General features: G+C 46.0%; 2 protein-coding genes across 2 annotated transcripts; one reads left to right on the forward strand and one right to left on the reverse strand.

The window, feature by feature from the left end:
- Window positions 1-419: 419 nt before the first annotated feature.
- LOC117840495 (probable serine/threonine-protein kinase PBL16) lies at window positions 420-3,957 on the reverse strand. Its single transcript, XM_034721002.2, has 6 exons — window positions 3,121-3,957; window positions 2,383-2,699; window positions 2,116-2,251; window positions 1,661-1,797; window positions 1,357-1,480; window positions 420-1,112 (listed from the first exon to the last, which is right to left on the reverse strand). Exons 1-6 carry the CDS (start codon window positions 3,185-3,187, stop codon window positions 769-771), a joined length of 1,125 nt encoding a protein of 374 aa, XP_034576893.1. The 5' UTR covers window positions 3,188-3,957; the 3' UTR covers window positions 420-768.
- A 6,531-nt stretch (window positions 3,958-10,488) lies between these two features.
- Window positions 10,489-15,042, forward strand: LOC117836727 (subtilisin-like protease SBT3.18). Its single transcript, XM_034716204.2, has 10 exons — window positions 10,489-10,606; window positions 10,698-10,789; window positions 11,199-11,296; window positions 11,408-11,569; window positions 12,092-12,762; window positions 12,884-12,954; window positions 13,042-13,284; window positions 13,415-13,529; window positions 13,708-13,921; window positions 14,017-15,042. The coding sequence occupies exons 1-10, from the start codon at window positions 10,520-10,522 to the stop codon at window positions 14,676-14,678; spliced, it is 2,415 nt and encodes an 804-aa protein (XP_034572095.1). The 5' UTR covers window positions 10,489-10,519; the 3' UTR covers window positions 14,679-15,042.

Here is a 15,042-nt window from a genome sequence, read left to right on the forward strand (position 1 = left end):
ATTCAGTAGGAAACATATCTAGTGCAATTAGAGTAGCAACTGGGTTGCAACTGAGTATTAAATAATTTCAACCATAAGTAACAAGTGCTAAATAGGCTACAATCAATAACAAGTGCTAAATAGGCTACAATCAAGTTGCAATTGGGTTGCAGACGTTCTTGCAACTCAAAGTATAACTTAGTTGCAATGACATACTTAAAAAAACTTCATCAAATATAGCCTTCATGGATCTCGTTGTGTTAAGCACATTTTTTCCAACAACATGCTACAAACAGATTTAAAATCGGATATGCGGTTCTAGAGATATCATATTTTTTTCATTTCGAATCAAGAAAAGATTCCCTGCATGCATGCTTACTGGATGGATGGGTTAAGCTATGAGGTGGCATCAGCGTGGGTTTTCCTTGGCACGCGGAACGTAGGGTGAAGAGTCTGTGCATTTGTTGTACATAATGTACCTCCTGGGTGCATTTTAACCTCGTCGTATACACACATGACTACATGACTCATCATACATATATCATGAGCTACACACTGCTAGGTTACAAACATTGTGGCAGGCAAGCTGCCGTGGTGGGCAACAAACACTGAAGATAACACACAAACTTGCCCATAATACTAACTTCCTGCTCAGCAGAACTCGTGCCTTCATGGATTAAACAATCAAGAAATCATCTGCAGATCAAGAACACTAGCTAGCCACTATCGACACCCTATGTAACAAGTACATGGCATTTCTGTTCGTCTGAGCTGTGTGAGGTGAGCACTTCAAGTGGCACCGGCCAAATTGTCACTGGGGTTCTCCTCCAGCTGCTGCAGAGGCTCCAAGGTAGCGACGATGTCGCGCATCAGCGGCCTAGCCTTTGGGTTGCGGTTGAGGCAATGGTATGCCAGCATCGCCGTCTTCTGCACCGCCTTCACCGGGTAGTCCTCGGCAAGCCTCGGGTCTACTATGCCAAGCACCTTCTTCTTCTGCGTCAGCAACGGGAATGCCCAGTCGGCCAACGTCTGCTCCCTGACCGGCCGGGACTTGTCCAGCGACTTCCGGCCTGTGAGGAGCTCCAGGAGTACAACACCGTAGCTGTAGACATCACTCATCGCCGTGAGATGCCCTGGAGTTGCAAAAGAACAACACTGGTTACTGGTCTAGTATTGAAGTTTATGGAACCAAGTGACAAGTACTGAATTTAGACGCCTAGCAAAGTATGAAGATTCAGAGTTCATTCCTTTTGCTTAAAGTTCAGTCTCAGGTCATGACCACAAGGCCTTTGAGCAACCAGTTGCATTAACCTGAGTAATTAGTCATTGTTTCTGAAACTCCCTTCGTGGTAGCTAGCCTTGTTAGGAGAACATTACCTGTCATGATGTACTCTGGTGCTGCATAACCGTAAGTACCCATTATACGAGTTGAAACATGGGACTTGTCACCAACTGGTCCATCTTTTGCAAGCCCAAAATCGGATAGTTTTGCATTATATTCCTGTATTTTTTTGGAATAAAAGAAGAGGTAATAAGCAAGAAAACGTTGCTTTCCATTTTCCCAACAAAATTAATGACAGTGATTTACTATGAGTGAATTTTTCCTTCATTTCTTGCATTTTAGTTTACAGAGACTGATATGAAAGTGTAACAAAATCAAATAAATTTAAACTGAATATACCTCATCTAGCAATATGTTTGATGTCTTAAAGTCCCGATAGATGACAGGCTTCTCTGCTTCATGCAGAAAAGCAAGTCCTTTTGCAGCGCCAAGCGCAATTTTCATTCTGATCGACCATTGAAGTGGGACCATTACCCCTGCATTACAAGTACAGATATTTCAAAAAGGTTTGACAGAACACAGTGATTGATCTCAAATGAACAAAATGACAATACAAACTACCACATAGGTCATGCGGAAATAGACAATGCTGCCACTTGACGCAATGCAGAGATGCAGCTAAGTTATTCTAGTTCAGGATAGGTGCGAGGGGCAGTTTTATGCTCTTTTCGAAGGGGTAATAGTTTTCAGTTCAGAATGCCCTATGCAGATGTACTATAGTCAATGTTATGACAAAATGACAACAAACTTTAGAAAGCCAAACAACAACTGGTCAAGAATAGGATCAGAATTACTTGAAAACAGATGGGACTCCACACTTCCCAGGGGCATGAACTCGTAAACAAGAACCCTGTGGTCATCTTCACAACAATACCCGATCAACTTCACTAAATTTGGGTGAGAGAGCTGCCCTAGAAATATAACCTCAGCCTGCAAACAGGAACAAAAACTTCACATCTGAGAACATCAAAGCAAAACATGCCAAAAAGAAAAACTGAAGACAACAGCTTAACACAAGCATGCGTTTAACAGTATATATTCAGAAAAGGCAGATTAATCACCAGCCACTCCCTATGGCCCTGGAAGCTATTGTCACCATCATGAACTTTAACGGCAACTCTCAGGGGCTCTTCTATCTCCAACCCTTCGCGGAGATCTTTGGTAATGTACCCTTTGTAGACTCTGCCAAATCCACCACCCCCAAGCAATGAATCTTGCCTGAAATTTTTGGTAATCCTCTTGAGCTCCTCAAATGTGAATGCTATCAAAGGGTTGCGAGCCGTATCCTTTCTCAGTGCCTCCACCTCTTTCGGGTTGGATGGCAGCTGGCTGTCTTCCTTTCCAATTCTCTCCGATGGGCTCTGAATTTTTGGAGATTCTGCAGCAAATAAAATATGCAAGACATATATAGATACTGAAATATAGGAATGATTGAGAAAACTTTGTAAAATCAGTTATCAAAAGATGAACAAGAATTTCATATGGCAAAACAGAAAATCTATGATCATTACTTGGAATAGCCATAAGACCAATTGTCAAGATTAGGGAAAAGAAAGAATCATTGGATTGGATCAGATTAAACGTTGAGTACTAAAATTGCTGCAGTTTGATTAAGCAAGAGCAGGGGCCATGCTCACTGAACACTAATGTTTTCAAATATAAGAGAATATTTTTTTCAAAGAAATTAGCAACAGTTACGTTAATGCCTCAATTGAGGGATCAAACAAATAAGAGAAATTTCTTAGTTATAACTGTAGCTACGCAATCCCAGACATGAAACCAAGATAGAAAAGTGTTACCTGATTTGGTGGCATTGGAAGAAACCCTGTTGAAGTATGGATTCCCTTTAAACCAGCAATTACCCATACTGCACAACTCCTAAAGAAGAAAGTCTGCCTCTCTCTCCCTGTCTCACCAAGAACACCAAGAACAGAAAAGGAAGAAAGAGAGTGCTTGCAGTGAGCTGATGGGTTGATGCCTTGATGGTTCGCAGCACAGGAACACCAACATATACTCCCAGGATTCGAACCAAGAACGGGCTCTCCTGAAGATCAGCCCTAGTTGTCAGCATAAAACGAAGGAAGAAGAAAAGAACACCAGTGGAGGTGGGAGAGAAGATGCAAATTTTTATTCTCCTGAAAGCTACACAGAAGGCACAAACACAATGGAAAGCCTCAAGTGAAACATCCCTTTCTCTACTTATCACGCGTTTGATGAGGACAAAACGCAAGGAGAAAAAGAAACGGAAACAGTTCAATTCTGGTAGTCAGTTTCCTCTATATATGCATCATTTATACCCACTTCATAAATCTTGCTTTTAAGAAGGGTATGGAAGATTTCTCCTTTTCTGCGCTGATTTATATTTTCCTCTATATCCATTTCTGAGGGGTTTGGTTTGTGGTTGTGGGGGAGAAGAAAAAAGGGGTGGGAAATGCAGCAACCAGACATAGGTAAAGGCACCAGACCACCAAGAAGTCTGAGTGGGGGAAATGGGGATTGCAGTTGTGGCTCTCTCTGTCCCTCTCAGCTCCCCTGCAATCATCCTAGATTCCACTGTCTCGGCCTTGAGCGCTGAAGCCCTTGACCTTGGTTGCTTTGCCCTCACTCCTTTCCAAATTGCTTTCTGGGCTGTGGTTGGGACTTGCAAGGAATGCACTCATCTAGCCCCATCTGCTTGATCTCTCATGGATATGGAATGATGGGGTTTCTTGGTGGAGTGGCGGTGGTGGTGGCGCCCATCCCACACCCCCCACTAGCCACAGGTAAGCCTAATCACTGCACTAATTATATTTTCCCATTTCCTTGCTGCAAGGAATTTTATAGTCTTGTGGAATTCGCTTTCTTTCCCCTGCGATGATTAGCCTTTGCTGCTGGGGAAGTGGATGTCTGAATCACGCAGCCAGTTTTGCCATCTCCAGCGACTTTTTTTTTAGGGGAAATGTTGCAATCCTTGCGGAGTTGCGCTGCGGTGAGAATTTCTGGATTTGCTTGGGCGACTCACTCGGTGTTGTTTTTTGGCCGCTCTTTTGGCTTGGGTGGGCGTGGGAGTGAGAGCGAGACCTGGACCAGTGCCAGTCTTCCAAGTTCAGGACCCACCAAGCCACCAACCATTACCTCTGTTCCTTCCCATCGCATTTGGTCAGAAACGTCTCCCCTCTGCGGCTCTGCCTAAGCTGGGAGTGTCAACATCACTATCTTTTTTCCCAGCCAATTGCCTAGGTTTGGTTAATCTCATTAATTAAGATCAACAAAGGTGCACAGCTTTGCATTACTCCTACTTATGACGGTGCTTTCCTCTAGGCAACAAATTATAACAAAAGGGCCTATCACCAGAGACAGTTACAGTTATTCTGTTCCTACGTGTGAGTGATAGAGTTGCAGAAAGATCCTTTTTCAGGAGTAGTTAGGACGTGATTGGTAGCGGGAAGGAGTCGTCCTAGAAGCCATCCGGCACCATTTCGTGCACGGGGAGGAGTCGTCTAAAAGCCATCCGGCATCATTTCATGCACTTAGATCTAATTTGGTTACCCCACCGCACCATATGCCTGCACTGATTTGTTCACTTGCTCCCCTCTCATCCTGTATCCCTCCTAGAAATCTCTCTTCCCTCGCGAGCCGAGATGGCTTGGTGCACGCAAAGGTGCATGGGCCCATATGTCAGTCAACTAGAACTTCGATACTTGCATGCATCCAAACAAAATCTCATCTCATACAGAATCAACAGCAAAAACAACCGATCATGACTACTTGCAAGAGCGCATCCTGACTGCTTTGAGCCTGTACCGTCCGGCCATCCTGGCTTGAGGCACGCACCACAACCAATCACGCCCTTAGTGATCCTGCAGCTGCAAGGGGAGGTGTCTAGCACTACTATTGCGTTTATGTCCCCTTGAGGTTCAGCAGCATAGCGTGAATCACTTGTTTCCACGAACATGGATAGTTCCTCATTCCATTCCCTGTCAAACTGTAATGCTAGCAAAGAAATGTGCATGTCGGTGTGATCTGAATGTCAGAACTCACTGGATAGGTGCGGACTATCTGCTTGATGATAATCTCGTGCGACCACCGCATGCTTGATTGATTGCTTGTGAGACTTTGAGCTGCTAGCGCTAGGTTTTGCATGTAGCAGGTGGCTCACTTTTAGGTTGAACAGTTACGGGTTCACCAGGGCCTAAATACAGCTTAAATTCTCGGTGATGGGACTGCGTGAGATCCAGCTAGTAAAACACTGCCATCGCCCGTCCATTTTATATTTTTCCTAACTATGTCGGCATCAGTTGCTGTGATGTATGAACCCAGCTTGTCTCTGGATTTTGTATGACTACATGGACCATGAGGGTGCCGACAGATTTGTCTGTGAATGTGATTGGTGTAAAAAGAAGTTACTTGAGTAGATTGATTATACTGTTCTGCAACACCTTTGGGGTATTTGGATTATACGATTGGGTAAGAACATTGCCTGTAGCAGGTCATACTTGAAATTTTATCAAAATATCACGCTTGGGATTTTCTAAGCTCAAAAGCTACATGCCTTTACGAATTGCATTCCTTTTACTCCATCTTGATAGTTACACGTCAAGGAAACAGGCTCCACTTGGTCTTCCTTAGTTGTCTGGTTCTAGAAAGCCCTAAAGGTAACCTAGTTTGTTGGTCGCACTAGAAAAGATCATTGTCTAGATTCTCCTAAAAGGCAGCTTGCACAAGTAGTGTTTGTGAAACTTATCATTTGGGAATTAAAATCCTATTAATTTAGCTCTAGTTGTCTAGTATTAATTCTGATGGTGCCGTATTGCTTTTTGTGGTCCTGAATTGGTTATAGCCTACAGGCTACAGTATTCTGAGTCATGCTCTATCATTCTTCCTTTCCTACATCCCTTCTGTGTTGTTAGACATCAATTTTTATTTTTCGGTTCAGTGAATGAGTTTTACCCCCAAGTTCTGCGTACACTCGATTAGCTTCCAAGTTTGGTGTTTGATTGAACTTTATTGATTTAAATTATACCGTAGGAGTCCCAAGTTACCATTCATTTTAGCTTATCTAGTTACATAACATTTGCTACGTATCTTGACATAATATATATCATAAGATATATCTAAGATGCATAACAAAATATATATATCTAAAAAAGTCAAAACGAATAGTAATTTAGGACGCAGGGAGTAGTTGGTAGTAACTTCCAGTGGTTAGCTGCTGGGTTGGTCTGATATAGCTCGCCTTTTTTTCTTTCTGTTGTTTGCTCATTTTATCAATTTTAGAAACCAACTGGGGCAAGGAGCCTGACTAAACATATATTATTTTGTTGAGATCAACAAAGAACGGTCAAGGTGTTTGTTTTTTCTGGGGTTATTTCTTTATTCGACCTGTAAAAATCTTGTTTCGTTCCATATTGATAAAAAAAATATGGGTGTCTTGTTTATCTCAAAGAAAAGTTGTGCATGGTCAAGTGCCAAAACATGTTCAGTTGAGTTTTCCCCCCTTTCCCCTAATTAAGAGAATTTACTTGTGAAATATACTATGGGCTTCAAGAAAGTCATAAACTTGACAAGTGTTGATCTGCAATTCGGTATGGTTTTATATAATCGTACTATCTATTTATCTTGAATAATTCGGTGTAATGGGTTATGGAACTTGTAACAATTGTATACCTATCATTAACCAAAGTTATGTACTTTTCTTATTAGTTAGAATGTTTTCAGGACAACTCCAAATTAGCTTCTTTTTTGTTTCTGATTATGATTTTCTGTGTAGAACTTTGTGAGTTTGTTTCAAAAGGCTTTTGGAGAGAATAAAATACAGTATAATCGTGGAACCAAATGCTATGAAGGATCGTACTGTCATCATGATTATGTGTGAAAACACCTTACATGCAGGAGGTTACTGTCTCTATATTTCTGCAGAGACAAAACAAATGGATATCGCGACATCATCCTAGGGGTAACTTATTTTGGCAATAATTATCTGTTCTTCACGAGGGGTTCGGCAAGACAGTTAGAAAAAAAGGATTTCATGTGCTCATATAAGTAAAAACGTGTGTACAGTAGGACATGGAGATCCTTTCGCAGGTGTCGGATTTGGTGACCGATAGTCCACTAGGGGGTTACCCAGGTGGTAGATTTGTAGGCGGGGGAGATCGTAAGATCAGGAACTCGAATGGTAACACAGAGACGCAAGATTTAGATAGGTTCGGGCCTCCGAAGAGTAATACCCTACGTCCTGTGTTCTGGTAAATTGTATTGTTGATCGCAGATGCGAAGAGTTAACGTGACGTGGGATGAGTTGAGGTGCGTTACCCTTGGGGGGCGCCTCTGGCCGCCTTATATAGGCTGACGACCTAGGGTTACAATCGGATAGGATCTAATCCTAATCGGTTGTTACATGGAAAGTAATCTGAGTCGGTTTACAACAAGTATCCCGTGATATCCGAGCAGAATCCGTTCGCCCGGCCTCTAAACTTGTGCTCCACATATTTTCATGCCTTGACCCGCACGGCATGGTCGGGCGGGCCCACTATCATACATACATCTATGGGCCCACCCGAAAGTTTTGACAGTCCCAAATGTAGGGCTGGACACCGAGACACATCTAACATGGAGACCATGCACAGGATGGCGTAGTCTACATGGAAAGACAGGAACGAGTCGAGAATTAGGAAAGTATTCGTTGTAATAGGGTAGGCTTCCTCTAGTTGTATCCGACTAGTACTCTGGTAACCAACCGACTGACTATATAAGGTGAGGCAGGGATCTCCTCTAAGGCAATTCAATCCAACCAACACACATGACTAGGGTATTACACAATCTAGCAGTCCGAACCTGTCTAAATCGTGTGTCAGCGTTTACCTTCAAGTTCCTGATCTCGACGAGCCCTACCAACCAAAACACTACCTCGGGCATCCCCCTCAGTAGATTGCCGGATCTAAACACCGACACCCACTTGTCAGGGCCGACCAGTATTATGATCGGTGAGGACCCGTGGATACCTTATCCCTCGGAAGGTGTCGTTGCCTTTTGGTCTTCATGCAACCATAAACGGAAACTCGTCGTGCACATGGACATGTAAAATCCTTGTGGAGCGCATATAAGTCTGTTTGCTTTTCAAGAACTTCAGAAAAAGCGTATTTGCCATTATTAACCCACCTCATATGTATTCATCTTTTCATTGTTTTTGTGCCACTCATGAAGCCAAAGAACATTTGGTATATGGAGCCTTGGAGGCTCAATTGGATTGACCATAATTGACCTGCATGGATATGGGGCAGCCACCGGGCATGTCAACATGGATAATCAAACACATGAGGAAACCAAATTTTTGCTGTGTTGATCCAATGATGCAATGTTGATGTAATAATGCATCTAAAAGATGAAAAGATTGACGGTCCATGAAGCATGCTGGATTGCTGGTAGATCTTTCTGGTGAAGTGAACAAATATGATGAACCATACTCATGCCAAATGGGAGTGTTTGGTAAGATTCGTACCGTCTGTTTCACACATTTTTTCTTTACAACCGATGATACTGGATAGTTTGCCTCTGGATATGGTTTTATCTGCGTTTTACTGAATTATACTAAACTTTCGTGTGCATGTTTTCATTTTACTATGCATCTCCTTGGAAACAGACATTGTCCATTGTTCGAAAAAATAGATATTGCCCTCCATGTTCTTGAGAATTTTTTTTTTCAAGAACACACAGGAGAGCTGAAGAAGGAATTAAGTTTGTTACAACACGGCCGACCGGCACATTCACACAGAACTTTACACCCATATTCTTAAGAACCCATATACTTATATTAATCATTATAGTTACAAATCAACACATAAAAAACTCGACCCTTAAGGGAAAGACCCCTCACGAGTCTCGTTGCATTAAGAAAAAATCTTTCTTTGATTTGCAGGGTTGAGAAAAGGCCCTGAACGCCAAACTGCCTAATCGCGTATAACTCTGGAGACAATATGACTCTCTGAGGAGTCTTTTTTATGCGAGACCTAGGGTTTGAACCCTGGTTGGTTGCCTCGCAACCGGAGGACCTATCCACCCGCTATTTGGTCAGCACATAATGGAACAATGTTAGCTCTTTGTGCATCCTGATTGTATGCAAAACATACCCTGGATGGGAGGTTTACCACATGGTAGATGTGCTTCACAGTTTTTTTTTTCCTTTTGCAAGTTGCACAGTTACAAGTTGCTGAAATATAAGCTGATAAAGATTGAGGTTGGATGACTACAATTTTACAAAGTAGGGCATGTGAAGGTCATTACCATAATTAAAGAAACAAGGTCCATGCTGATTAAGTATTAATATTTCCTGTGAACCATGGCCGTTCATTATTTGTGAGATCGCATTGCTTTTGAATGTTCAGAGAATGCATAATGCTTGCACGGGGTGTAATACTGTAATGGCTACCAACATCAACATGCACAGTAGACTTTCCTGGTTCCTTACATAAGCTGCACTTCTTTTTTAAAAAAATTACGTTACTGAAACATGATTGGCACGAGACAAAAAAAAAAGGCCCTTTCATCTTGATTTCATGGAACATTTTGGATATTATAAATTTTATACAAAGCAGTACAAGTCACTGTAGTTTGCTATAACCCGGCTACTATACAAGGTAGGCGTACCATTTGTTTTGTGTCTAAATTGGATCTTTAAAGGTATAATGATATGAGCACACATGTGATATTCATAACTCAACAATTACTTATACCTTTGAAAGTCTACCTGTAACCTTGGAGTTTAGCCTTTTAGTTAGTTAAACTGAGAGCTTGAGGTTAGCCTTTAGAGAACTTCAAAAGCTACGACATTCCGACTTGTCAATAGACTGTAGCTGATAGTTGGACCTAAAAACATTAGATCAGATGATTAAAACACGAGGCCAAGAAGGTTAGTTTGCTATGAACAAGCTTAGGTCTGTTAGTTATTTTACACATAGTATAGTAGTTAGACTATGTAGTTAACTCCATAGGCTTAATCATCGCATCAGTGGTCTATGGACTAGATCACTAGATGAATAAGGCAGAGGGCATGATGCAGCCATGGAGGGCTGTCAGAGTCAATTGTAGCTTTGCAAGGCTTGTCTTGCAAGCACCCTACAGCATGGCACCAAGGCATGCCCCCACCGAGTAGTATGCTATGTCCTTTGTCTATCTCCCTATATATACCCCTGCGACTCCAGTAAAGTCATCGTGTAAAGCACAATGGAAGTTTTTCGGCTGCTGCTTCTTGTTTTCTCTCTTTCCTCTGGCGTTTATACCGTTCAATCTATACCAGGGTCTCATGCAGATGTACTGTTTTTCATAGATTTTGCAGTCCATTTGATCTTTTGATCAAACCATGTCTTCACATTCTGTATGTCCTCTTTCTGTTGTCTTGCAGGTTCACATTGTGTATTTAGGCCACAACAATGGCCTCAGTCCTTCTCTAACTTCAGAGTCTCATCTGCAACTTCTGTCAAGAGTCTTTACAAAGTAATTGTTTCTGTTTTCTCCCCCTGAAGTTGTTGGTGTAAAAATCAAGGGAACTAACAAAATACATGCTCAGAGTATCTTAAAGTTAAGTTTACCAAATGTAGTGCAAAAACTTAATCCTTGATTAAACTGTTCTAATGTATAATTTCCTCAGTCAATCACGTATATTGCTGCATGTGGCTGATAGATAAAGGTAACACTTTAGTAAGAAAAGGTAATGTAATTTAACTGTTTAAATTGTATATGTCGTAATATACAACTGTTATCTTTGGTCCCATATATTCTCAGGTTGTGCACCATGCTTAACTTCAAGCAATTTAGTAACTGCTTTGGAAAATTCAGATGTTCATCAGTTGAGTCTGATTGGTAAAAAAAAATATCAAATACACTTCTGCACTCAACATTGCAGGCCGGATGAAGCAACAGAAGCTATTCTGTACAACTACAGCTGCGGATTCTCTGGTTTCGCTGCACTGCTCAATTCAACACAGGCTTCCACCTTGTCTGGTAGACTGCATCCGTTTTTGCTTGTTGTCAGAACATGCATACATCTACCTAGTTATGTGTAGTTCATTATTTTCGTGCACTTACAAGAAACCTCATGATCATTGCAAGCAGAAACAGAAGGGGTCATATCAGTATTCAGGAGTAGGATGCTGGAGCTCCATACAACACGGAGCTGGGATTTCATGGGCCTCAATCTGCACACGCAAATGGAACAGTCATCCCAAATGCATTTGAAATTTGGAGGCGATGTTATCGTCGGCATCCTTGATACAGGTGTGTGTCTATATCTATATATCTATATCTATATATATCTATATCTATATCTATATATCTATCTATCTATCTATCTATCTATCTATATATATATATATATATATATATATATATATATATATATATATATATATTGTTGTCCCTGCAATGCTACAAATCTTGTATATTTGTGTTTTTTCTCTAAAAAAAATAATGTCTTTTATGCACATTCTTCTTAATACAAAGATACGCAGCTCTCCTACGTATTCACGGGATAACCTAAAGTATATAGTTTCCGAATATCCGTGCACAAATTAAAGAAGCTGGAGAAAATTGAGTGGTGATCCCTCTCATCCTCCCTGCATAGAGTTGAGCAATCTTGACATGAAAGATAAAATGATTGCTATGATCCTAGCATGCCCTGCTAAGATCTGAAGTTGAAATTTATGGAGCACTCATTCTTGTTAGTGTTGTTATACATGGTGCGGTCCTTGACATTCCACTTGGAAGCTCGAGACATCTGATCTTTTCATGTGCCCTCAGGAGTGTGGCCCGAATCCGAAAGCTTCAGAGATGACCCCCACTACGGTCCCATCCCGTCGTCATGGCGCGGCACGTGCGTGAAAGGCGACTCCTTCGACCCGGCCACCGCGTGCAACCGCAAGCTCATCGGCGCGCGCTACTACCTCGCCGGCATCGAGAGCGAGCTCGGCCCGCTGAACACCACCGGTGGCGAGGAGTACCGGTCGCCGCGCGACCGCGTGGGACACGGCACGCACACGGCGTCCACGGCCGTGGGGAGCGTGGCGCCCAACGCCAGCTACTTCGGCCTGGGCCGCGGCGCCGCGCGCGGGGGTGCGCCCAGGGCGCGGCTCGCGGTGTACAAGGTGTGCTGGTACAAGGACCTGACGGGCCGGTGCAGCGACGCCGACATCCTGGCCGCGTTCGACGACGCGCTGTGCGACGGCGTGCACGTGGTGTCGGCGTCCCTGGGGTCGTCCCCGCCGCTGATGCCGCTGTTCGCGACGAGCACCGAGATCGGGGCGTTCCACGCGATGCAGCGCGGCGTCGTGACAGTGTTCTCGGCCGGGAACGACGGGCCGGACGCGTCGATGGTCCAGAACGTGTCGCCGTGGGGGCTCACCGTCGCCGCCAGCACCATCGACAGGAGGTTCCCGACGGTGATCACGCTCGGGAACAATGCCACCGTCGTGGTGAGTATCTCTCAGTTTTTTTTTCTCCTAGCGGCCGGCGTGCCTGCGTGCAGAGTCCACGTTGGCACGTCGTGTAGCGTGTGCATGGGTTGATCACAGCGTGCGTGGCGTACTTGCGCAGGGGGAGAGCTTCCTTGCGAATGGCATGATGAAGAAGCAGCTGGTAGAGAGCAGTAGCGTCTTCTCCGACGGGTAACCTCCCTCCTTCCCTCCAAGGTCCAATGTGTATATGTAACAATAGCATCTGACGAGGGCATTCCGTTTTGCGTGTGGACGAAGGACGTGCACGTTCGACCAGCTGATCAACCGCACGGCGGCGTCGGGGAAGATCGTGCTGTGCTTCGGCACCGCCGGCCCCGTGTCCAGCGAGGGTGCGGCGCTGGCGGTGTACGCCGGCAATGGCGACGGCGTGATCTTCGCCGACACCATCAGCCGGAAATCGAGCCAGGACAACTTCTGGCCCACCGTCCACGTCGACCTGCACCAGGGCACCCAGATCCTCTACTACATCCGCGCCTCCAGGTGCTTCGCCTAAACCAATATATAATCATGGACCAAGCAAAACCGGTCCATTGCAAATGCGTGCATTTGCTCGACCGGCCTTGCTATCGACTTTCTAACTGGAGCACAATCCCTGCATTGCTGCAAACAGGAAGGCGACGGTGCACGTTTCTTCGAGCAAGACCGTCGTCGGCAAAACGCCGGCGCCGGTCGTGGCGTACTTCTCTTCCAGAGGGCCGAGCTCCATCTCTCCCCACATCCTCAAGGTACTCGCTCGATGCTACTTCGCCTCACTCTTCACACATGTTGTACTTGTACACCTGAGCAAATATGGCCCGGTCCGGCAAGGCACGGGGCGGCCCCGGTGTCGGCAGTGGGCTCGGCCCATTGTGATTGCTCGTGAGGTCTTCTTACGCTGGCTGGTGTGTCGCGTGATCATGGCAGCCCGATGTCACTGCTCCCGGAGTGAACATACTGGCGGCATGGCCGCCCAAGTCGTCGCCGACGGTGCTCCCCCTGGACAAGCGCTCCACCGACTGGAACTTCGACTCGGGCACGTCCATGTCGTGCCCGCACGTCTCCGGCATCGCCGCACTCATCAAGTCCGTGCACCCGACCTGGTCGCCGGCAGCCGTCAAATCCGCCCTCATGACCACAGGTCTTTCTTGCTAGTACCAGTAAGCTTTAATTTGCACCGGCCACCGGAAAGCTTTCCGTCTTCGTAACCTTGTTTCCGTGCGTGGCTGCGTGCAGCGTACATGGACGACGACACGTCCGACGTGATGTTGGCCGGCGGGACGCTGAAGGCGGCGGACGCCTTCGACGTCGGCGCGGGGCACGTGGACCCTCTCCGCGCGCTGGACCCGGGCCTGGTCTACGACGTGGGCGCGCGCGACCACGTGCTGTTCCTCTGCGCCCTGGGCTACACGGCGGAGCAGATCCGGCAGCTGGTGCTCCCGGGCTCGTCGCTCGACACGAGCTGCCCCGGCGGCGGCGGCGGCGCGGCGCACGCCGCCGACCTCAACTACCCGGCCATCGTGCTCCCGGACCTGAGCGCGCCGGTGACCGTGAAGCGGACGGTGACCAACGTGGGCCCGAACCGCGGCGCGGTGTACCGCGCCGCCGTGGCCAGCCCGCAGGGCGCGCGCGCCGAGGTGTGGCCGCGGGAGCTGGCCTTCTCGCCGTACCACGGCGACACGGCCTCCTACTACGTGAGCGTCGCCCCCGCGAAGCCGTCGCGCGGGCGGTTCGACTTCGGCGAGATCGTGTGGTCCGACGGTTTCCACCGCGTCCGCACGCCGCTCGTCGTCAGGGTGACCAACCTACCCGACGACGGCGTCCGAGCCGCTGCCGCCGCCGCCAAGGGCGACCACGACAGCCGCGGCGCCACCGATGATCTACAGGCCGCCTTCTAGCCTAGCTACCCCCGGTTCTTGGCAGGCAGCGCATCACGGTCTCAGAACTCGTTCGGTTTCAGATATTTCTCGCGTGCGTGCGTGTGTGTGGATTGCATTTCGTCAGACTTTTTTGAGCCCATTTCTTTCTTGGGAGTTGGGTTCCTCCGGAATCGGTAGTGTGTGTGGGTGTGCCATCGGTCATGGTCAAGACAGAATTTTGCCACAAATTCCAGGGTAGTTGCTGTCAGTCAGTGGACCGATCGTTCTTCAGCAGCTTGTGCAGGAGACGGTCAGAGCTGCAGTCGTGCCCGGATTATTGTATGCCACTGGTCTGATGATTCACCTTGAGGTTTGGGAGCATTGATGGCGATGTGCTCGCTCC

Source organism: Setaria viridis, chromosome 9 (assembly GCF_005286985.2).
Source record: "Setaria viridis chromosome 9, Setaria_viridis_v4.0, whole genome shotgun sequence".
Classification (NCBI taxonomy): Eukaryota; Viridiplantae; Streptophyta; class Magnoliopsida; order Poales; family Poaceae; genus Setaria; species Setaria viridis.

Bases quoted from the DNA above. Each gene is read 5' to 3' on its own strand.
- LOC117836727 (XM_034716204.2), top strand. From the start codon at position 10,520: ATGGAAGTTTTTCGGCTGCTGCTTCTTGTTTTCTCTCTTTCCTCTGGC. The intron at 10,790-11,198 runs GTAATTGTTTCT...TCAACATTGCAG, and splicing joins CTGTCAAGAGTCTTTACAAA to GCCGGATGAAGCAACAGAAG. The intron at 11,570-12,091 runs GTGTGTGTCTAT...ATGTGCCCTCAG, and splicing joins CGTCGGCATCCTTGATACAG to GAGTGTGGCCCGAATCCGAA.
- LOC117840495 (XM_034721002.2), bottom strand. From the start codon at position 3,187: ATGGGTAATTGCTGGTTTAAAGGGAATCCATACTTCAACAGGGTTTCT. The intron at 1,798-2,115 runs GTAATTCTGATC...CTTGTAATGCAG, and splicing joins GGAGTCCCATCTGTTTTCAA to GGGTAATGGTCCCACTTCAA. The intron at 1,113-1,356 runs GTAATGTTCTCC...TTGCAACTCCAG, and splicing joins ACCAGAGTACATCATGACAG to GGCATCTCACGGCGATGAGT.